The sequence below is a fragment of the Anser anser genome (assembly GCF_964211835.1).
Source record: "Anser anser genome assembly, chromosome: 4".
In the NCBI taxonomy this organism is placed as follows: Eukaryota; Metazoa; Chordata; class Aves; order Anseriformes; family Anatidae; genus Anser; species Anser anser.
In genome coordinates, this window is record NC_139724.1 from 5,123,596 (window position 1) to 5,146,006 (window position 22,411).

The 22,411-nt window shown below is 41.4% G+C and overlaps 1 protein-coding gene across 1 annotated transcript; it reads right to left on the reverse strand.

Moving 5' to 3' along the window:
- Nucleotides 1-1,783: 1,783 nt before the first annotated feature.
- On the reverse strand, nt 1,784-21,331 carry HADH (hydroxyacyl-CoA dehydrogenase). Its single transcript, XM_083833438.1, has 8 exons — nt 20,852-21,331; nt 16,775-16,903; nt 16,224-16,381; nt 11,255-11,381; nt 8,152-8,241; nt 6,671-6,743; nt 3,059-3,175; nt 1,784-2,260 (listed from the first exon to the last, which is right to left on the reverse strand). The coding sequence occupies exons 1-8, from the start codon at nt 20,993-20,995 to the stop codon at nt 2,142-2,144; spliced, it is 957 nt and encodes a 318-aa protein (XP_083689564.1). The 5' UTR covers nt 20,996-21,331; the 3' UTR covers nt 1,784-2,141.
- Between the last annotated feature and the right edge of the window lie 1,080 nt (nt 21,332-22,411).

Consider the following 22,411-nt stretch of genomic DNA (forward strand, 5'->3'; position numbering starts at 1 on the left):
AAGACTAAAGGTTTTAAAAGCAGGCCGTGAGGGAAACCAAACGCCTCTGTTTCCTTCTTTTTTATCCTCATTTTTTTTTCCACAATCTGGTTTTCCCCTATTAATAAAAAAAAATCAGGATATGCTGAGTGGTGAGAGCAGAAATAAACTACCACGTTCTAGTCTATGTACTGACCAGCCAGGAGATCATCCTTCAACAGTCAGCACTACGTGCAACGGAAGGTGGCTCGTGCACGTGCTCTTCTGAAATAGCAAGCCAACCTTACAAATGCCTCTTTCAGGTTTCTTATATATGTATACACACGCATATAATTATTGTATCTGAGAGGAAAGCACAATTTTAGAGAAAGCTTATTTTTCTGAAATATCACATTTAGTAGTGAAAACTATTTTGCACATTCGTTACTAAATAGCCTATGTCTTGCTTTAAACCAAAGCCTTGCAAAGTAAAAAAGTACCAATGTCCAATGTCAAGCTAATTCTGCCCAAATGTTTTTGTAAAAAAAAAAAAAAAAAAAGTATTTTTTTAAGATGCAAGAGTAAACTCATGTTCTTGTTTTTAATTCCTACTAAAAAAGTAGTTCTGAAGCTAACTTTATCCTGCATCATTTTAAATTCACTAAACTGAATAACAGGTGCTCAGAATCTTCTAGTGAAACAGACTTTAGATGCAAGAAGTGAACCACATTTTAGGAAAATCAATGTAATCTAGCGATGTGTGAAAAAAAAAAAGATTGTCTGCCGTATCTTTTCTTTCTTTTAACCCTCTTCTTTCTAGACAAGTGACTTGTCAAGACAAGTGACTCAAAATCAGAAAATCAGGAATGAAGATCCAGGATCCAATAAAACAACAAATTTTATTCTCTTTTCAGAAAATTCTTGTGTGCTCGCATGCCATGAAGTTAACATCTGTCAGCCTCAGTTTCCCTATATGCAATCTGAATTGGATGTTGGGGGAGGGAGGAAGAGTCAACTGAGAGTTGACTTATTGCTCATCATTTCTTTAATTAAAAAAATACATATATGCACTCGGTTCACAGGTCCAAAAGACACAAAGTAAAAGAAGGCTACCACTCAGTTGGACTGGAACTCCAACCTTCGTGCCCACCTGGCTCTGCAGTATTTGGAGAAAAGGCACACTTCCCAGCACCCCTACCAAGAACAAATCCAGGCTTTGCTAAGCCCCAAGGAAAAAGTCGCAAAACAGAAGGTGCCTGCCACACCTATCTGTTTACACAGCACAGACTCCAATTTCAATCCTCCAAAGTACTCAACTACAGTAGTAGTGTAGTGCATGAAAAATGACACTTAAAATAAAGTGCCAGTAAGTAAAGCCAATTTATAGGACTCTAGAAAGCATACGGAAGCTTTCACAAGCTTCCTAGCCTAAACAAAACAAAATAAATCTATTTACTAAGCTCTTCAGAATAGGAACCACCTCTTCAGTACGCTTCTACAGCATCTAGCAGAAGGAGGCCCTTGACCAGTAATTGTAAATGCCAGAAAATCCCAACACGAATCATGAGTTCTGCTTTTAAACGCTGGCATTGGGACCATTTTGTGCAAGTGACAGCCTGCCACCGCAGGATTATTATTTTTATTTTAAATGATACGACATTCAAAAAGACTGTTCAAGGTACTGTTTATACCTACAGATTAGCGCTGCACTTAAGGAAAATCCTAACAAAACGACTTGCTGCCTTTCCACCACCACATTGCCAGAGTGAAAAGAGACTGCCACCCAGTGGGCTACAACCAAGTACATCAACTGCAAGCCACAGCGTTCAATAAAGAATTGTTGAAAATTTTATTTTTAAGAAAGTGTGGTTATTTTTTGGATTTTTCCCGTTAATATAATGTCTTTGAATACATAAATTCACTTGTCATTCTGTCTTGCACCTGAAAAATCAATGTCTGCATGAAGGCACTGTACATATAAAGCTTTTCAGAATTACTAGAAAAAATAATCTACCAAATCAAGCTTTCAGCAGAGAAATAGTTAACTAGTGCAATCACTCTTCAGAGGTGGGTTATGTTCTAAACGCAGCTTGCGCCATCCTTGGGAAGGTTTAAACAGAATTCACCTGTAGTTTGGCAATGCTGAATACAAAGATAGTTTAACACCTCTCGAGGTTTGGAGTTCATTTGTATTTGTAAAATCCTTCTCCAGTCTTCTTACCCAGCTTCTTCTCTTCCACCAGTTTATCCACAAGTGGGCTGGGTGCAAAAAGAGGATTGTTGGGCTCTAGCGCGTGCCATCCTGGTGGGAGAAAAGAAGTGGATGAACGAAAAATATTCCTGTTTATATGTGAAGAAATTCAAGTAGAAAGAACTTCCAAGTTTCGCTTCTACCTGTGAAAGACACGGTCAGCTAGAACAAAGTAGCACTACCCAACAGCGCTGGCTAAAAGCAGAAGTGACTTCACTGAAGATCTTGTTTTGAAAGCGATATACTGCCTAGAGAATTTACGCTGCTCATTCAAAACAAGACAACAACCATCAACAAGCTGTCACCAATCGCATCTCCTTTTGCTATCATACTGACATTTACCCACTAACTGACTGAAGTGAAAGGGAGATGGGACACCTGCATCTTTTAAACTATTTACTGGTTCCCTATTAACTGAGGATGGAAACACGTCAGGCAAAAAAACAGTTGGGAGTCTCAACTTTTGTTGCTTTTTATAAGAATATCTTACCTCCATTACTCTTCCCACTGACTCTTTTTTAATTATACAAAGTCCCATTGACGTTATTAATATTTTCCACGGGAACTTGATGTAGTAAGCACAACAACCACTGTTAGGTCCCCATCAATAATAAGCACAACAACCACAGTTAAGTCCCCATCAATAAGACAGAGTGCAAGCATACAGTACAATTGCTGCGCTCAAATAGTACGCTGAGCTGCGTTCTCATTCCTTTCTCCTCTACAGTTAAAAGGCCTGGGCCATAAACATGCAGTTTAAGCTAATTAGGAGTCAGATCTTCCTTACAACATTCATCTACAATTTATCTAAAACAGGCAAAAAAGAAAAAGAAAATAAGCATGCAGTACCATCTATAATGTATTTACTGGTATCCAACCCAACATAGTCCAGGAGTTCAAATGGACCCATGGGATAGCCAGCCCCGAGCTTCATAGCAACATCAATATCTTCCTTTGATGCATCTCCTAGAGAAAAGATTGACAGTTTGATGAACAGAGAAGATTCTGCTTCTGCTTGGCACCACTTATAAATAATTAACAGGGTGTTATTTCACACTGGTGCAGCTCTTCACAAAAATCTCTGCACGTTTCAGAACCACAAAACCTGGAGTCAGCATACACAAAAATAGACGCTGGAATATAAAGTTGAATCCCTCACACACACAAGAAAAAAAAAAAAAAAAAAAAACTGGAGGCCTGCTTTCCATTTTCTCATCTTCCTCTTGCATTTCAATACAGATTACCACGTTTTTGATGAAACCACAGCTACTATGCTCAACCTAACAGAAAGACTAGAGGAAGAATCAGTCATGAAGAATCAAGAGCTTCTTTTAGAGGCAGCTGAATGTTATAAGTAAGGAGAGAGCTGAATTTCAATTTTGTGGTATCAGCAACACCTTTGGGATCAGGCACAGGACAGAGCTGCCCTTACTCCAATGCAGTCAGAAGGCAAGGTCTAATACTGGACACAACAACTACTTTTGACAGCAGCTCCTGAGGTCAGGGATACAGCCAAGTAAGCTGACAGGCAGCATACTCCATCGTGCTGTATCAGTTCATGCTTTAGCAAATGCAGTTTTCTGTTGAGATGCCAGCCTTTTGCACCTGCAAATTCCCACCTGTTTCTCCTGCTACAGGAGCCAGCGATAGCCAGCAGATGGACAAGGCAGGAATGGGGGGAGTGGTAGCAGCCGATTCACATGCTTAATTTCAACAACTTTCACCAGAGGATAGCCATCAGCTATCAGAGATGGCAGAGAGGAGTGACCTGAAGAGACTGTGCAGGTATAGTAAAATTATTGATTTCCAAGATTATTAAAGAAAATCATAATGATTTGTAACTTCTAGTTCAGTCTGTTCCTATAAAAACAGGAATCCAGCATTGCAATTGTCACAGTTAATCTTCACCTTGTTCTTTCGCTGTGAATGTCTATTTTATACTGTCATGAAAACAGATGCTCTGCTTATTTTTACCACATATTTTGATAAAGGCAGTGTACTTCTTTGCAGATCTTATTAAAAAAGAAAAGATGAAGTTAACAAGTACCTGTTGTGTTTTTTTTAAGCATGCTCCATGCTCAATTCAGGCTATCCAGAATCTTAGAGGATCAAAGCCAATGCAAATTATGCACCCAAAATAAGACAATCTTAGAAATGATTTTTCAGCAATTTCCCGTAAAGGCAACAACTTGAATAATAGTCTTGTATGAAATAATAGAATCATTTAGGTTGGAGAAGACCCTTAAGAGATCATCAAGTCCAACCATCAAACTCACCTACCAAGTCCCATCACTAAATGATGTCCCTTACTGCCACATCCACAGGTAATAATTTTCTTATATTACGGAATGGCTTGGGTCAGAAGGGACCTCAAAGAAGTCCCTTACTTGGTCCAGTCCCAGCCATAGGCAAGAACACCTCCCAGCAGACCAGGTTACCCAGGGCCCCATTCAGCCTGGTCTTGAACACCTCCAGGGATGGGGCATCCACAGCCGGCCTTCTGGGCTGCAAGTGCACACTGCTGGCTCGTGTCATGTACCTCTTTTGTTCTTTAAAGCTAACAACTCTTTTTTTTTCCTCCCTTTTTTAATTTTTTAAAAACTTCTTTTATTTTTGAGCAACTGGGAAAATTAGCCTTACTTAATTCCAAGATAAGTTCCCCACATTCAAATAAACATAAGCCTTCAACTCATTCAAAGCTGTTGCAGGCGTACTTACTTTTCCTATCAACAGACTCAATCCATTTTGTCAGAATTGGCACTTTGCTACCTGACAGCATAGAATGGGCAATACAGACCATCATACGCTAATATTTCCAATGTGTCTCTGTTTAAATTACTGTTGATATACTACAGGTATTTTGGCTATGTAAAAGTATGGAAGTCCTTACCCACTTAACCCACAGAGACTTTGCGTAAGTAAAGACTGGAGGACTGACCAATAAAATGGTATTTCAGTGCTTGTGGTTGCCAGGGAAGAGACCCAAATTCCTTACTACCGTGGCTGACAATCTGGTTCGAGTGTCTACTCTAAGAATTAATGCAAAAGATGTGATAAAAATTTAACATGATTCAATAAAAAGTATGAATCAGAAGACAACCATCAGGCTTTTCAAAACATAGATCAGGTTTTTACATCAATATCTTCAGAGTTAAAAATTCATAAATAGACTTTAAGAAGTTTGGAAATATCATACTGCTGAACAAAATACAAACAGAATAAAGATGAAATCAAAATACTGTTTTGCCTAGGCAGGGAGCCCTCAATTTTAACATACAATCTCAGTGACTGTTTTCTTCTACATTTAATTAAAAGTTCTCTCATCTCCTGAAAAATATATAATGACAGACGTCACTCACCAAAGACACCCCTTTTACACACATTACAACACCCATACCCTATTTAAAACTGTGACTTTTTCTAAAAGAATAATGTCCCTTTGCATTCAAACCTTTGTTTTTCAAGTCACTCAAATCTGCTCTTTTCTCTGTTTGAGATGTAATTAGGTACATCTGTTGATAGATAAACATGCAGTGTTGGTTTATATTTGTTTCTGGAGATCAAACCATCCCTTCCAAGTGCTATAAAACAGATTTTTAATATTTAAAGCATACTTGGTGGAATCCTGATAATGCGATGCTTTCATCTGTAAAAAGTGGTGCTTTCAAAAACAAAATGTTTCAAATGACATTCTTAAGTTGCATGCAGCTACAAGCAGAACGCTTGAAATAAAAGCGATTATACTCAAAATTTCCTCTTTAACCACTCATGTTATTGGCTTGTTTCCTTTTCAAAACAATTATCAATGCTTTCAAAGTTGTATAGTTCTTTAGGAGCTCCTGATTACTTCCACCTGCCCTCAGCATCGGCATCAAAAAGACCAAAACTAAGATGGAAGGTCCTAAGGAAGGTATGTTTTAAAAAGGACTTGGAAGAGGAGCAGGAGGTTTTACAGAGCAAAGGCTGAGCCCAAATCACTTGTATGCCAGTACTGCAGTATGATACTGAGTATTGTAGCTTATTCTGCCTGAAAATTGGTGTTTTATTTCACAAGCCCAGCGTATGGAACCTCAGGAGAACTTTCCTAATGGTCCCCCACGACGGGATTTTCAGGCATTTTCATAACACTCTTGGGCTGCAGAGAAGAGGGTTCCTGATCAGCTGGCAAAGGCTATTTTTACAACGGTACTACACTCACCTTTCCAAACCAGAAACATTTTCCACCAGCAGGAATTTCCCACACAGGTAATCAGTAACTTCCGACTCTGCACACCCTGGCATTTCAAAGGGAAGACAAGCTCTTTCCAGCTACACAGACTGGTTCATGCCTGATGTGCACTACCCACTTCCAGCCTTTAAGGCGTGAGAGTTTTAAGGGAATCACAACACCTTTCTGAATGGACATAACACTTAGCAGCACAGTATGTCGGCATCCCCTGAAGTCAATAACCCAGCAAGTACCTCTCTCAAAAAGTCGAACAGCTTCCATCATATACGGCACCAAGAGACGGTTTACAATAAACCCAGGAGTATCCTATGAAAATTAACAAAAGAAACAAAAAGGGATTCTAAATAAACATTTACAACTACTACACTCAGATGATACATAAATTAAACAAGTGGATGAAGACACTTATTCAATCATCAACTTCTGGTGTGCTCTGAACTGTATTTTTCATCTGATTTATCTGCTTGCTATTCAAACACAAAAGATGAGTTTCACAAACCAGGCATGGCACATAAACATTCATCATGACTGAGAGCAATTAAGACTACTACAAGTCCAACTCATTAATCTTAAAACGATGGAATGTGGTCCATTGGAAAACGCCTTTTCTTTAGCAAAATTCTGCTGACACAATTTCCTGAAGGATATGAAGAGTTTTTCCGTGTGTGTGTTGTTCACTACTGGAATTCCTGGCTCAACATTCTACCTCTCCCCCACTGCTCACTGCTAAAGCAAGCTTTAATCAAAAATACAAAGAAAAGAGAAAGAGCTTTGCAAATAAAGTATTATTTCAAATATTGCTACAACTGTTTCAGATCTTTATTGATCCGTTCCATTTCATCTCAGTATTTAAACCAGCGAATTTCAAGCAAACAATTGCAATTTCTTCTGCAAACAGGAACAGGAAAAAAAAATTCAAACATGGAGCCTGACCATTATTTCTGCATTACCCTCTATCCAAGCTGATTTCTAAACAATATTTAATCGTATATTTGCCACGTTCCACCCTGGAAAACTGTGACAGAAACAGGAAAAAGAAGTCACCTAAGGCCACACAGCAATGTAGCAGCACAGCCAAAATCTGAGTGCAGCATTCAGATGCTGAATTACTGGTAACCACCAGATCGCAGGCCCTTCTTTTTATGACCAAATGTCTCCTGGGGGTTGTGAAACTTTAGGCAATAGCTTGTACAAAGCTTCCCAGACCACAGCTTAATGAATTTGGAAAAAGGGTGCTTAGGACACGGGGCGTTCCTCTGGAAAAAAAACAAAACTGCAAAGCAATGAAGATTAATATGGGTGTAGTTACTGCAGTCTTAAGAGAATCTTGTGATGAGCACACACCATGGAGGATGCATCCAACAGCTTCACGGTACAAGAGGCAGCAGTCTTGCCTCTAACATAGCTAAAGACAAGCTCCTGTGTAAGCTTTCCAGCCCAGGACTGGAAAAGGAAAAATAGAGGGGTATGCTCTGACACTTGTAAGTTTTGCTGCTTTTCAGAAGATGTCTAGAGTCCCTATACTTAGAGGAATTTGTGGTAAATGTGGGCATTTTCTTTGTCAAAATGTTTTTAATATGGAAGTGAATCTGGAAAAAAAATTGTCTGGAAATTCCTGAAATGCTCTTATAACCTCCCCAAAACCACTTTCTAAAAATAAAGTTTTCAAGGAAAACAAGTTTTCTGGACATTGTACAATCCAAACTGTACTCACCTTACAACTGACAGGACTTTTTCCTACCGCTTTACTGAAATCCATAAGTGACTCAAAAGTCTTTTGGCTAGTCATTGGAGTCTTGATGACCTGGAAAACAGGAAGGAAGGGAGAGATAAGCACATTTCTGAGCAGAATTTCCCAACACAGTGATGATTAAACCAAATTTCAGAACACTTACAGAAATTCGTACGACATTTGTTGTGAAAAAAAAAGAAAAAAACAAACAGTAGATATATATATAACAAACACAGAAATCTATTTTAAAGATAAGTATAGCGTTTTACGTGTTCTCGTTATGTTTCCTTGAGATACCTTCCCACTTAGCCATTATGATAGGTAAAAAGGACTATCTTTTTAGAATCCTATGTAGAGATAATAGTGTAACAGACCAGCTTTAAAAGCCACATAGTCTCTGCTGTCTTGGGAAACACGTTGGCACTACTCTAGAAAACCATATTATAAAATTAATAAACCATATTAAACCTGATATAAGGGATGAAACATCTATTCTGTGCCCAATGTAAACATGAGACAGATACATAATTCTAAAGAAAATTTAAAAGCTTTCAGATATGCAACAGCCTCTTAGCTTTTTGGTATATTCCCATGTTGATTTTCTTCACAAATGAGTCTTTTTCTTTTGTCACATGTAGTATTTTCTAGACTTCACTGGAGTTGGGATGCAGTATGTTATTTATTACACTATATTTGTTCTTTATTAGTGACCTACCCCCCACCATACACAGAATGACTTGCAGAAGCTGAACTGGTTGCGGTATTTGTGTTGAAACTGGCCTTCATGTGTGGTAACTGAAAGCTGCTACGTGTAAGCAGTTAAAGCTGACCTCTTTATTCATACAATTTTAAGTCACTCAGATTTCCATGCCCCAGACATTCTAATAATTGATGATAAGGCCAACACAAAAAAAAAAAAAAAACACAGTTAGGACTGAGGAGAAGGCTTGTTTTTCGGCAGAAAGAAGAGTGGTTTTTTAACTTCGTTATTAGATAAAAATATCCAAGATATTTATGTAAGACTGTGACAGTTTCAGGAATGAGTTTTTAGTACACACTTGAGAATTTTTAAACACTATCACCGGTCTTTTGAATTATTAGAGAACAAGTCCCCTCATAGCTATGCTCTTCTGAGCACGAGATCAACAGTCTATGGAAATCGCAGATAAGATTTGAAGAGTTGTGACAGGTATGGAAGACAGCTTCCATGACAGATGACCGGCAATTTCAGTAATATCTTTTACAGTTAGGGCAGTTCCCTTGATTTTTCACCCCATTATTTCAAACTTAAACAACTGTTTTACATAGAGGATGCTATACAGTGTTCTTCAATGCCAGTCCTGATTTAGAGCAGTAGTTCTGAAACGAAAGCAAACCCTTAAAAAGTGTATTTATTTATTAATTAATAATAAGCCCAGCTTTTGTATTCTAAAGACCTTCAAATACTGCTCATCAAGTGGAGCGACTTTGGGCAAGGACATTCATAAGTCAGGTGAAAAAACCACCAATTACAATGTTGACCAGAGCAGTCATAAAGGGGTTGCTCTGTTTTGTCTTTTTTACAAATACTGATAGGTATCTTCAGTATTTTTCAAACCTCACAGAAGTTTAGTTCAGATATCTAAAGTCTATCATTTCTTTTAGGCACAGAACATTTCAACCTCACAAATGAATTACTGGAGACAAGTAGTTCTTAGTACAGAAACCAATAAAGCCTGTGTCAGCTTAAGGAACTATGCTAAGATTTCTGTTATCTCTGACACCACCTATAAAATTTCTCCCTTTCCTCCGTACATTTCCCCAGACCATTTAATCACAATACATAGGATGTGATATTAAACTAAAACATTTCACGTGGGTACAGAAGTTAGGGAAAGGGAATTGGCGAGTGTTTGAGTCCTTGTCAGATGACTGTACTCTGAATCACATTTGTCCATTTCAGCTAAAAGGCTCAAATTTTTTTTTGGGGGGGGGGGGGGGGGGGGGAGATACAGTCAAAGACACAGAGCAAGGAAGTGCATGGTATGTATCTTAATGTGAAACAAGCGAAACTGTCCAACCAAGCGAAATTCAGGAGTTCCAAAGTATGGCACAACTTATTCAAAGTATTTGTCACCAAAGCAATACTAGAATTAATCACTTATGGGACAGAGGAAAAAGATTTACAGCATTTAAGTGCATGAAGTACATGAAATTTTGTGGCAGGCTGGCCAAGATGCAACGTTCCTTTTCACTTAAGATCTTGTAAGTTCTAGCCGATCGAGATTAGCTGTAACAATCACACGCTCTCCAGACATGCACATTCTTTTGTAGTTTAGCTCATCTCCTGTTCTATTGCACAGCCATCTTAAGGTGCCCTTTTTCTTTTTTTTGGGGGGGAGTGGGAGGAGAACGGGCAGAGGAAAAAAGCCCTGGCAGTTGTACTGCAATGATGTCTTTAGTTTGGAGACTCAGACCCTTATATCAGATTATTTCTTATTCTGCTCTGTATTTCAATATTATTAGAAGGTACAAGATGTAGCCAAGGGGAGTGTACTTAGAAAAACTTCTGAAGCCTTAGTAAAGGCTACTCTTTACATATTTCCCAACCTTTAAGGACCTCTAATGTTAACGTTAAGACACGTAACTTCAACCTTTCCAGACAAATCATCTGGAAGACTGCATAAACATGACTGACTTTGTGTCTCAAAAGTCACAAGGCAGCACGAGTCCATCTGCACATCGCTTCCTATCAAGCCCACACTGTTAATAATCAAATTCCTCTGTCAGTCATTGGATGATTTTGTTTAGGCTGCCAATAGTTCGTATTAATCAGCTAGCCTGCGGGACTGAAACAATCACTATAAAGGGCACGTCTGCTGGCAGCTCACCAGAGAACTTTGGAGCCTGGAGGCAGGAGTTACCTCTGTGGTCAACCTGCCCCTCGACAGCCTGCACCACCCCCTCATCACCAGAGGTAGCTCGTTCTGCATCAGAGGAGCTGCAAACTCAGACCAACCCTTTCATCAGACTGAATTCTCAATGATAACAACCACACTGCTGTTATTACTAAGTGGTTATTATTAAGGTGTTGTAAGACTCTTACCTCCACGAGCTTCATCATAGGCACGGGATTGAAGAAATGGAGGCCACCGAATCGGTCCTGCCTGGTGGTGGAGTTAGCCAACTGTGTGATCTGCAAGGACGAGGTGTTGCTTGCAAATATTGTATGCCTGGAAAAAGAAACATATGGACTGCGCTATCTTTCTGACAGTAGGAGATTGGTGCACCACGCAGAAATAGACATCCACTGGCTAGCCATCCACAGAACTCTTAGAAATATCCCTGCAGATCATCACCTTCCTTTGGCTGAGGTATAAATAAAGCAATGATGGAATAACCAGAGGAAGAGCTGTGTGAGTTTCTGACTCCCGAGAATGCATGCTGAATACTGTATCAGGTCAAAGAAGAAAGATTCTCTAAGCAGAACATTTTTGTTACAGCCCCAAATCTATTCCAACTAATTTCTTCAGCAATCCTGAAAATCAAATGGAATTTTTTTTACATATCTATGGAAACCCAATCACGTGTCATGTCAAGTATGTATTTTGGAGCTCAAAAAAAAAAAGTAATTTTTTTTTTTAATGATCAATGGCAGACATGGTAAGTAAACTTTGTACCACAGCAAAGAGGTGATGAGAAAAAGAAGAAGGGACACTGCAAAGGTTACACAAAATCACACAATTTTCAAGGCATAGTTCGAAGACCTTGTCAGAGACATAAAACACATTTACTAATTCCAATTTGTAATGATTTTTTTCAGGGACATCTCAGAGCCTCAACAGCCCTGCCATATTGACATCACACAGAAAACTTAAATGACTTTTTCTTCAAACCACAAAATGAAAAACTAAATTCGAACTGAAACCCTACCTTCCATTCTGGACTGTATCTACCTACCTTTCAAGAAGTTATCCTACTGGACTTGTCAAATGTTAATCTAGATTGGTATTTTGCTTTTATTTCACTACGATATAACTGAGCTTCCAAACAGAGCTCTCAGAAGTTACATCTAAGTCATGGGGACACCTTATAGAAGCATTAGAAGAAAACATTACAGGAAAAAAACAAACAAACGCACCAATTTCTTTTTTTTTTTTTTTTTTATGTTTTCTCGGTTTTGAAAACTTGTTAAGGAGAAGGAAACAAAATATCCTGAGAATTCCTGCTTATATTTCTTATAAATGTTCTTTTGTTTTCCCCCTACCATAAAGTGGGCCTTACATTGTTATTAGACAGGGTACTAAAAATAGCATTTCACACTTCATAGCTTTGACCTTGCAAGGTCAATGAATCCAAAGGACACTTACCTTCCCTGAAAATCCGTCACTGTATAGAAATAATTCAAATATTCATTAAAAAAAAAAGCCTTGTGAACCCACGTGTAAAACAGCAATTCTCAGAGAATAATGGTTTTAGAGCAAGAGATTTTACTTCAGCATCACTTCTGCAGGTAAATCCTATAAACTCTCACAATGTAAAGCTTTGGTTAAAAAAAAAAAAAAGGTATTACATTTGTGTTGTGTACAAGGGCATTTTATTTACACTTTCTGCTCTGACCAACCAATTGATTTAAACTGAGTTTAAAATAGACTTGACATGCCTCTGTGACATAGAGTACATTATCTATGTTTCAGGTGACAGCACAGTCTGAAGGCTTTTAAAAGCAGCGATAGGAGTGAAGCCCTAATGATGATTTTCCAGCCATCAGTGTGCTTTCACTTGGTGCCATCTAGTGGGACACAGGAAGAAATAAAAGCAAAGTCAAACACAACAGAAACATACCGTTTCGGTAAGACTTACTTTTACAGTCCAGCTTTTTAAGCAGTGAACATTGAAGAAAACCTCTTTTATAGCGCTTTTATAACACACTGCTTCTGAACACCCTGAACTGTCCCAAAACACTGGCCTGGTCCTGGCTGAGTTTCCATTTCTAAAGATAGATCCTAAACCAAGAGATGTTGATAGGCACTCCCACCAGCCAGAGATTAATAGAAGGCAAGAGCTCTTAGGAAAGCAGACACTCCAAAATTCTTTTGACATCATTATCACCCTTCTTGGAAAGTGTTGCATTGTTTAAATGCCCCAAAGATCATAAAAAATGCAGAGGTATTATAAAAAAAACCCTAGCCTGACCTTTTTCAGAACAGGAGCACGAGGACTGATTCAACATAGGAAAAGGAAAACAGACTCAGAAGTGGGTAGCAATGCTTTATCACCCATTCTGAAGATGACAACCATACAACGTAGTAACAATTACTATATGAGAGAGATGAGTATAACACACCTGGAGGTGTGTTATATATACACTATACTTTGCACTTTTGCAAAGCACTGCTAAGAACAAAAAACAGGATGTGTTCAGACTGATGTCCTAAGACCAAGCAATGGCCGTCACTGTTTTACCTGCTCAGTTACGCAGGTGAGGAATACCCCAAGTTCTCAGTGCCCTCTGGGGCTGCCAACCTCTCCTTGTTCATTGCATTTTCTCTGAAAACTTAAGAGAAATTTGCTCTCCACCCAACCACCAAATAAAACTTGTCTCACTAAGGAACAGCTTTCTCATCCCCCCCCATTTACAGATCCCCTTTCAGAGGAATGATGGTTCCTACATGGAAAAAAAGGAATAGGAAATAAGCTTATTGTGTGCTATTTTTTTCATGAAATGCTTTGGCTTTGTTCTGTCACCAGGTTTATGTTCGTTGGAGAGGTCATCACAGAACAAACATGTGAGAGGGGCATGTAGTGTTGCACCTGAGGAAACAAATGAAACCCAGGATACAACATAAAAGAAGAAATATGCATACGTACAGTTTATGTTCCAAAGCCGGGATTAATCATCTTGTCTGATCAACTGTAACACACAGCCCCTTACATTTCAGTCAGCTATCAGCTAACTGGGTAAGTTATCAGGGTAAGTTATTACCAGGGTAAGTCTGAAGATTTGAATTAGTAAAAGCCCTACCTCCTCAGGAGGCTGGTCTTTCATACTCACTGCCTGTAACACACAGACCAAAGTGCCACCAAAGCCCAAGGCCCCACAGAATTAAAACTTTTCCCAGGACTCAAAGCTCTCTCTAAACAAATCTTGCCTTTGTTACGTATCAGCTGCAAGACCCACGCTGAACTGATGCAACAGTGAGTTAGCTCAGGTAGTAATTCTACTGCATTTTGAAACATCTAATGTAGTGAAGGCTGCATGGCACCTGTGCTGACAGGCACAGCCTTCCCTCCCATCACAGAGCCACACAGGGGCAGCAAAGCCTCCTGCTTCATTCGAAGCACAAAAACCCACCGACTAGACAGTTCTGCCTTTCCCCACAGTACTCACATGATAGGCAAATCTGGATATTCCCCACATAGTTACAAACTACCATTTGCATCTAATAGCTAGTAGTTTAAACGCTCGGCTACTAAGCTTCACTATTTCACTAGCTTTTCTTTCTTTTCACCTAGACCTTCCATACTGCAACTGGTATTCTTCACCATTCGCTACCCTCTTCTTCAACCCATACATCTGTATGTTTATCACCATCTCCAATTCTACTCTTAAAAAGGAAAGCTTCTGGTCTAATGTCATTTTTCCCAACCCTGCAGAGTCACGCTTTAGGCAGCATGAAGGAGCATACCTGAACCTTTACCTACCCCTACCTTTAACGCCCTGTAATGTAAAACTTGTTGTTTCGAGGCAGCTATATGTATAAACCACTCAGTCTTAGTAAAAACAGCCTCAGGTGTTCCAAATGCATGTAGTATTACATGAGGCTCCAAGTCCCTACTTTTACTTGTGCCTTTTCCAAGTGTTTAGTTTTCCTTGCTCGCTGGCTGTAGATGGTTTGCCATTTCGTACACTCTAGTTTGCTCATTAGCTTTCTCTGTTAAAAACAGAGACAGACTCAGGCAACCGGTGGGCTGTTTTCACAAAATTAGGATAACCTAACCACGATGAGGTATCCTGGTAATTGCCAAAGGCAGCTACTTACTTTTCTTTGCCTGTGAGACTAAGGCTAACAGCAAGCTACCCTGTCCTCAATGCAAGGCTCCTTGTGATCATTTATCGTTCTCAGAAACGCCAGGCAATTCTGAACACTAACCATATGAGGCAGCCTGAAAACCTCCCCAGGCTGAAGTCAATTAATGATAACATCTTTCCTCCCTTGACATTATATTCAAGCTGCAGCCTGCTTAGTTCTTAGTTAAACAATCAGGAACACCTCTTAGCCAATACCCCCAGATTCAGTTGTACTAGTTAGAAGTTCAATCTGTGAGCAGTCAAGGTCTTGTGATTCTGAGTCATCCATTACAAGGATCAGGCTCCTGAGACTGCATGCTCAGCTTAACAGCATTTTGAGTTTTGGATATAACTGAACAGTAACTTCAAACAGTTATCAAATATAGGTCAAGGCAAGTTCCACAGACTGTAAGTAACTGAGTGTGTGGTAAGAGAAGACGGACACTGCTACCTCAAACATAGTAACTGACAATGATCTATTTCCAAAATCTTGCAATATACAAGTTTATCTCACTTAAGCTATGACTTGCAGCTTAGAAGCTGAAACTTCTGAAAATCTGTTCGTGCTAGGCACACTAAAACCAGATATTTCATCATTCCAATTCCCTATTTAACTACGGGAATGCATGTTAACCATACCCGATCTGTACCAGGATAAGCTTATTCTACAGCTGTGCATTTACACTTAGATTTGACTTGGAAAAAGCAGGCTTTGAACTTGTTGAGTAGATGGACAAACCTCCTCTTGTCTAATCATACCATGAAGCACATCAAATAATGCAACGCAACAAGTAAATAAAACAGATGGATGTACCTGAATGTGTTTGTAACACATGTACCTGGCAGGACAAGTATCCATACCACATGACAGTCTGGAGCAAGTCTAAGGAGAAAACCTCCTGTTTTTAAGAAAAACAGCTAAGAAAATGCAGAATTAACGGTGCAAGAAAAAAAAAAAAGTAAAGGTGCAAGTTTCAAAATGAAAGAGAAGAAATACACATACTCTGGAGCAAATTTATCCAGCCTCTTGAAGAGTTCATTTTTAATTTCCTGGTTCTCCACAATGGCTTCTATCACCAGATCCGTGCTGTGGACCACTGCTACAGCATCTGTGCTTGTTGTGAGGTTCTTTAAGGTCTTTTCAATAAATTCTGCACCAGCCTGAAACATCACAAGAATTTGCAACAATGATTTCATTTCTTTGTACATGAAAACCCACATATGTGCTGTAACGTATTTTTGAGCCCCCCAAACCTCAGGATTAATTATTTGGCACCATTTTGCATTTACCATTTGTTTCAAAAAGTCACCAAGCTATTTAAATCTTTATCTAGAGGCTGAAGGAACAAAAATCAGGGAAGACATCCATCCTCCAGCCTCCCTGAATCACGAAAAGAAAATCCAAGCTCTTCATCGTACTGAAAAAAAATCTATTTTTTAAGCCAGTATATTAGTATGCTCTGTAACACATAACTGCAAAACAACATCAGAACTCCAGTACAGGAATTTTATTATCCTAAGTTCTCCTAATGGCACGAATAAAAAGATGCCAACCTCAGGCTTATCTGCAAACTTCTTCTTTGTCACTCTCTTCAAACTCTCTTCAATTCCCTTTGTAGACTTCTTGAGGATTTCATCTGACTGGTCTACCAACACCACCGTGTGACCACTGGCTGCTGCAATCTGAAAGTTAAAATAAGATTCAACATCAAGATCATAAACAACCAGACTGATGTGGGTTGGGGCAGACAATTGACCAGAATTATGCAAAAGAGAGCTAAAGGATCTAGAATCAAGAATTATGCACTTTACTAGAAAAAAAATCATTAAAATGTTCAAATATTTGGGGTGGTGGAGAAGGGAGAAAGGACTCAACTTGAGAGAAAAGGAAAGAGAAATCCCTTTTTCCCCCGAGCTGTCTGCAGAACCGCGCTTGGAGGCAGCTGGATTCTGCAGCTCTGACAAGTGAAAGAACATCTGTCTTGCAAAGAGGAAGTGGCTTAGCTGTGAGCCTTGGATCTTCTAAGCAAAAAGGGCTGTGGAGACCAAAAGTGGAACGCTGGCAGGGTGCACAGGTGCCGTAAGGGATGGCTGGCCCTGTGTTCCTGGGGCGTAACGTAACACAACTCTGCTGTTTGACCACGAGCGTGTCCCTGGAACAACAGGAAGGTGACAGTGGAACTGGGAGCAGAAATGAGGCATTCGCCCCAGCAGGGCTCTGTGCAGACCCAAACTGCTAGCAAACTCTCCTTCCTACATATTCGGTACAAACTGGCTCAGCTACAGACAGCACTGTTGGGTTGTCTTGGTGGTTGGTACAGTTATAGTCAAACATACAGCATCACTTTCTTATGCTGCAAGAGCCTATTAAAAAACAGCTTTCATTATCTGTTACTTTGCTATTCATTAATTTACATTTCTCTTGTTAGCTAGCAACAGTCTATCTTCATTTTCAGAACTCCTGAACAAAGTTGTAATATAATAACTGCAGAAAATAACAGACGTTGAAACATGTTTCCAATTATTTTTTTTTTTTTGTGAGTGACACCTTAGGGGCTCACCTTCTGCAAACTTTCACTTTACATCTAACTCGCACCTGGAGTTTAAAGAACCTCCTGTGCCCACAAGACCTACTCCAACAAAGCTAGCTGAAATGAAAAACACAGACCTCCTGAAGAAAAGCGTGGCACTATTCTCATTCGAGTTTCCTCACTAATCATCAAACAAAGAAACGCCAGACTGGTTCTAGACAGAAGCACTGCAGCATTAACAAGGTGTCAGCCTGCAGATGGACATTTCTTCATCCATTTTTTTTTTATTATTTTCATTATGGCCATTTCATAAAATCAATTGTATCATAAGAAATTTTTAAATTAAGATTGGACTTCCATTTCTAATACTTCATCTGCTGCTATAATTTGCAACGGCAAAGCAAGATACTCTACTCTTCAGAAAAAAAATCATTACCAAGCACGTTCATAAGACATGCATCAGTGATTATCCATTTACAATTATACCAGAACATCACTGAGCAGTTGGCAAAGAATCATAGAAAAATTAAGATCTCCCTTCTTCCAGTTCATTCTTAACATATGTATGTTTACAGCAAAGAAGAAAAATGGCAAGAAATCACATCATCTCCTTGCAATTCAAACGCACACTGGCACAGACTCTTCGATCCAGTATCTTTATGAAAATTACATATGAAACACAAGAGTGCTGGGGAGTCAGTTAAAGCTTCTCTCACACTGACATGCTGTTCATGTGGCAGAATGAGAAATTGTAATCTCCTGGCTTTCAGCCATACACTGGTTAGCTTCTCCTGACAGTATGAGAATGAAGAAAGATGATTTCTTAAGTGTTCAAAGCAGGAGGAAAATCTTCACTACTAGGGTGCAGAGGAGACCTTGATCTGTCATAATCGCCTCTGCTTTGGGATAATTCTGGATTGATAAATCAGAGGCAGATGGTCAGCAAAACAATCCTTGGTCCTTAACAGTGGTAGAACATTACAACTCCTGTTACTGCCAAATACCACACGTGTTTCTCTTGATAAACTTCTCCCTAAAACATGCAATCTAACAGAATCTAACTTACTCTACAGAATTATAACCTTTGCATACTGTCCATGCTCCTCGAGCATGCGAACAGCTTTCTTCAAAGTTGTTATTTGAAGATTCCTTCAGTGGAAATCTCAAATTCTAGTGTCAAGGTGCGGAAAAGTGTTTGTTACCAGACAAGTTAATAAACAACTACCTTATTCCTTAGCAAAAAAAAAAAAAAAAAAAAAAAAAACAGCCCCTGTATGCCTCCTGCTAGAAATTTGCCAAGAACATGAAAAATCTTCACTTCTGAGAAGGTCATCCATCATCCATTAAGTCAATAAAAAGGAGCATTGCTATTTGTGTCCTCCAACTCCCTACTGGTTTCTACTTGGGGAAAGCAGTGCCAACCTGGAAGATGCTGGATGCTCCAGTTACTGTTTGTAAAGTACCCAGGTACCTTTGACAACAAGCTCCATCTGTGAATGAAGTAAATATCTAAATCTTAAATCACTGGCAAGACTGTTCAGTCACAAAGCAATCAGGTTAAAGATGAACTTGAAAGCCAAAGGCCAGAGATTAAACACTGGGAAAATAAGCGCTATTTAAATATTAACCTCTCCATAATTCTATAGATGACTGACAGCCTAATGTTCATTTTAGCTGCTATATGGTATTTAAATAACAGGTAATAATGTCACTTGATCCGTTCCCTTGGCAAGATAGAAGAAGCTTCTTTCTTAGCCCTACATTTTCCAAATATTTATTATACACTGTCTGGTTTTATAAATAGCCCACACACTGTCATAAGAACCATCCTAAATAATTTAGAACATTAACCTCGGTTCCTCTTGCCTACCTGTCTGACCTGAAGATCTGTGGTTTAACAAGAGAAAAGTTTTAAAGTTGAGCAACTGGACAGCAGCGGCGCAGCAGTGGTTTCTACTCGGAAACAATAAAACCGAAGATTGCAGAAGTCTGCTAACACAGCAGATCAGATGTGCCCCTTCACATGCAGCCCCAAATCCTTGTCCTGAGGGTAAGATGCACATGTGCTGCCCACCCTAGGTCACCTGTGTGCCTTGTATGCTGTACGCTGAGCGGGAGAGCTCTAAGCTCCTGCAGGCGTACCTGTCCGGATGCTTTGTGGAACGAGGCTGTCAGACGTGGTATTGTTTGCGTGCCCCTCCGGTGCAAGAATAGATGCTATTCCTAACACCGATACATGCTGAAATAGGCATAGCATGAAATCATTTGAGTGCAAACCGCAGTATATTCAGACAAGTGATTCGAGGCCCTGGAGCGTGTCCAGAGAAGGGCTACGAAGCTGGTGAAGGGCCTGGGACACAAGTCCTGTGAGGAGCGGCTGAGGGAGCTGGGGTTGTTTAGTGTGGAGATGAGGAGGCTCGGGGGAGACCTTACTGCTCTCTGCAACTGCCTGAAAGGAAGGTGTGGGGAGCTGGGGGTCAGCCTCTTCTCACAGGTAACTAGCAATAGGACTAGAGGGAATGGCCTCAGGTTGTGCCAGGGGAGGTTCAGGTTGGAAATGAGGAGCCATTTCTTCTCAGAAAGAGCAGTCAGGCATTGGGACGGGTTGCCCAAGGAGGCGGTGGAGTCACCGTCCCTGGGAGTGTTCAAGGCTGGACGAGGTGCTTAGGGACATGGATTAGTGGGTGACAGTGGCAGTAAGGTGATGGTTGGACCATCTGATCTCGAAGGCCTTTTCCAACCCTAACGATTCCGTGATTCTGTGACCAGCCCTGAGAGAACACCCGAGGGGAAACCCGCGGGGCCGAGCCAGCAGCGGGCAGGCAGCATGCGGCGCCTCCCCAGCGAGCAGGGATTCACCCCTTTCCCTTCTCTCCTCTCCCCCTCGCTCTCTTCGGGCAGGCCCAGGGGGTCGGACCAGGCTCGGACTCGGTGAAACCCGCACACGGGAACCAGCGCACGGCGGGGCCGCGAGGAACGGCGGAGGCCACGGCGCCCCCCTGCTCCCCAACATGGCGCCCCCCCCCCCCCCGACCCGCTCCCCGTCATGGCGGCGGCGCCGCCCCCGCTCCCGCTCGGCTCCCGCCCCGGCCGCGCTCACCTGGGCGATGCCGGCGCCCATGAGCCCGCCGCCGATGACGGTGACATGCTTGACGATCAGCTTCTTGGCGGCCGCCGTGGCGGCGGCGGCGGCGGCGGACGAGGAGGAGGCGGCTCGCACGAAGCGTCGGGTGGCGAAAGCCATGGCGGAGGCGGGCAGCGAGCAGCGCGGAGCCTGCGGCCGCTCGGCGGCGGGGCCGGGCCGGGCCGGGCGGGGCGAGCGCCGCGCTCCGCCCCGGGGAGCCGGGGCCGGCTGAGGGAGAGGCTCCCGGCGGGGGCTATCTGTCCTTCGGTCGGTTTTGCTCCTCGGCCGCTTGAGGGCTGCTGTCACACCGTCGTGTCCCCAAGGTCAACCCGATAAAGGCGCGGCCGGGCGCGTTTACAGCGCCCTGGGAGCGAGGGGCTGGCTTCGTGTGGAGGCTGCTTAGGTGTCTGTCCTTCACAGCAGGGGACACCGTGCTTCCCTCCAACTGGTCGCATCGCAGCAGGTTATTTTCCTCAAAATCAGGCCTGCTGTGCAAGGTGTCATCAGCGTACTTCCGAACTAGATGGAAATTCAGTTTTCAAGCCTGCACGAACTATAGAAATCCCCCCAAATGTATCCCTTCCTTCACAAATACTAACGAGTAAATCGTATCAGACACTGCCTGCCATCATTTTCCATCTAATTCCTCCAAAACCAGAACGACCAGCACTTCAAGTCAGCACCAGCTGACAACACCGCAACTGTAGCACATTTCACTTGAGTCAGCATGGAGGTAACCATTAAGCAACTTGTTTTCTTCAAAAGAGCTGAAGTACTTTTGTATCTGTGCACTTCGAGTACAAAGTGCAGCACAGAAAATTTTCTCATTAAGCCTCATCTGGCTTTAGTCAGGAACAGTAGCAGGCTGCTGGGAACAGCTTCACCCAAGCAAGCAGACTCAAAGTCACCGTTCCCTGCATATACAAATGACCGAGTGGGTAATTAACACCGCCCCCTAAAACACAGCTCTGTGCCAAACTACCTGCAGCATAACTCCAGGTTTAAAACCCAGGACTTCCACAGAGAGCAGTCAACCCTCCATGCTGAGCTCTCCAAGCGCACCAGGCAGGGCTCCAACCCATTTCTCTCCAACAAGCACTTCGCTTATGGCCCACTCATCCCTTCCCCATCTGCATTCAAGGGCCTCCTGCCTCTCCTTGCACCCCTCAGGCCCCAGCACCTCTGCCCCGACTCCTCTACACCGGGGGTCCACCAAAACTACACCTCAACTCCTCAACTCTGCCTGCACTTCTGTTCCTTCCCACCTTGTTCCTCAGACCGTGCATCTCCTCTTAGCACCTCCTCCCTTTTACCTTCTTCATCTCCACACCTCTCTCCCCCTTTTATTCTTTCAGAGTAACAGGGTTTGTAAAACTGCATTGAGAGAACGAAGAGACACTCTATTACTTGCTCGTAACATGCCAGGTGTTATATTTTCCCAGTTTCACCCCCCCCCACGCTCCCACTACTTCCTTGATTCCTCATCCGAAACTTTCTGTAACATCTTCTCACTCAAAAGCTTTTTGTTTTACATAA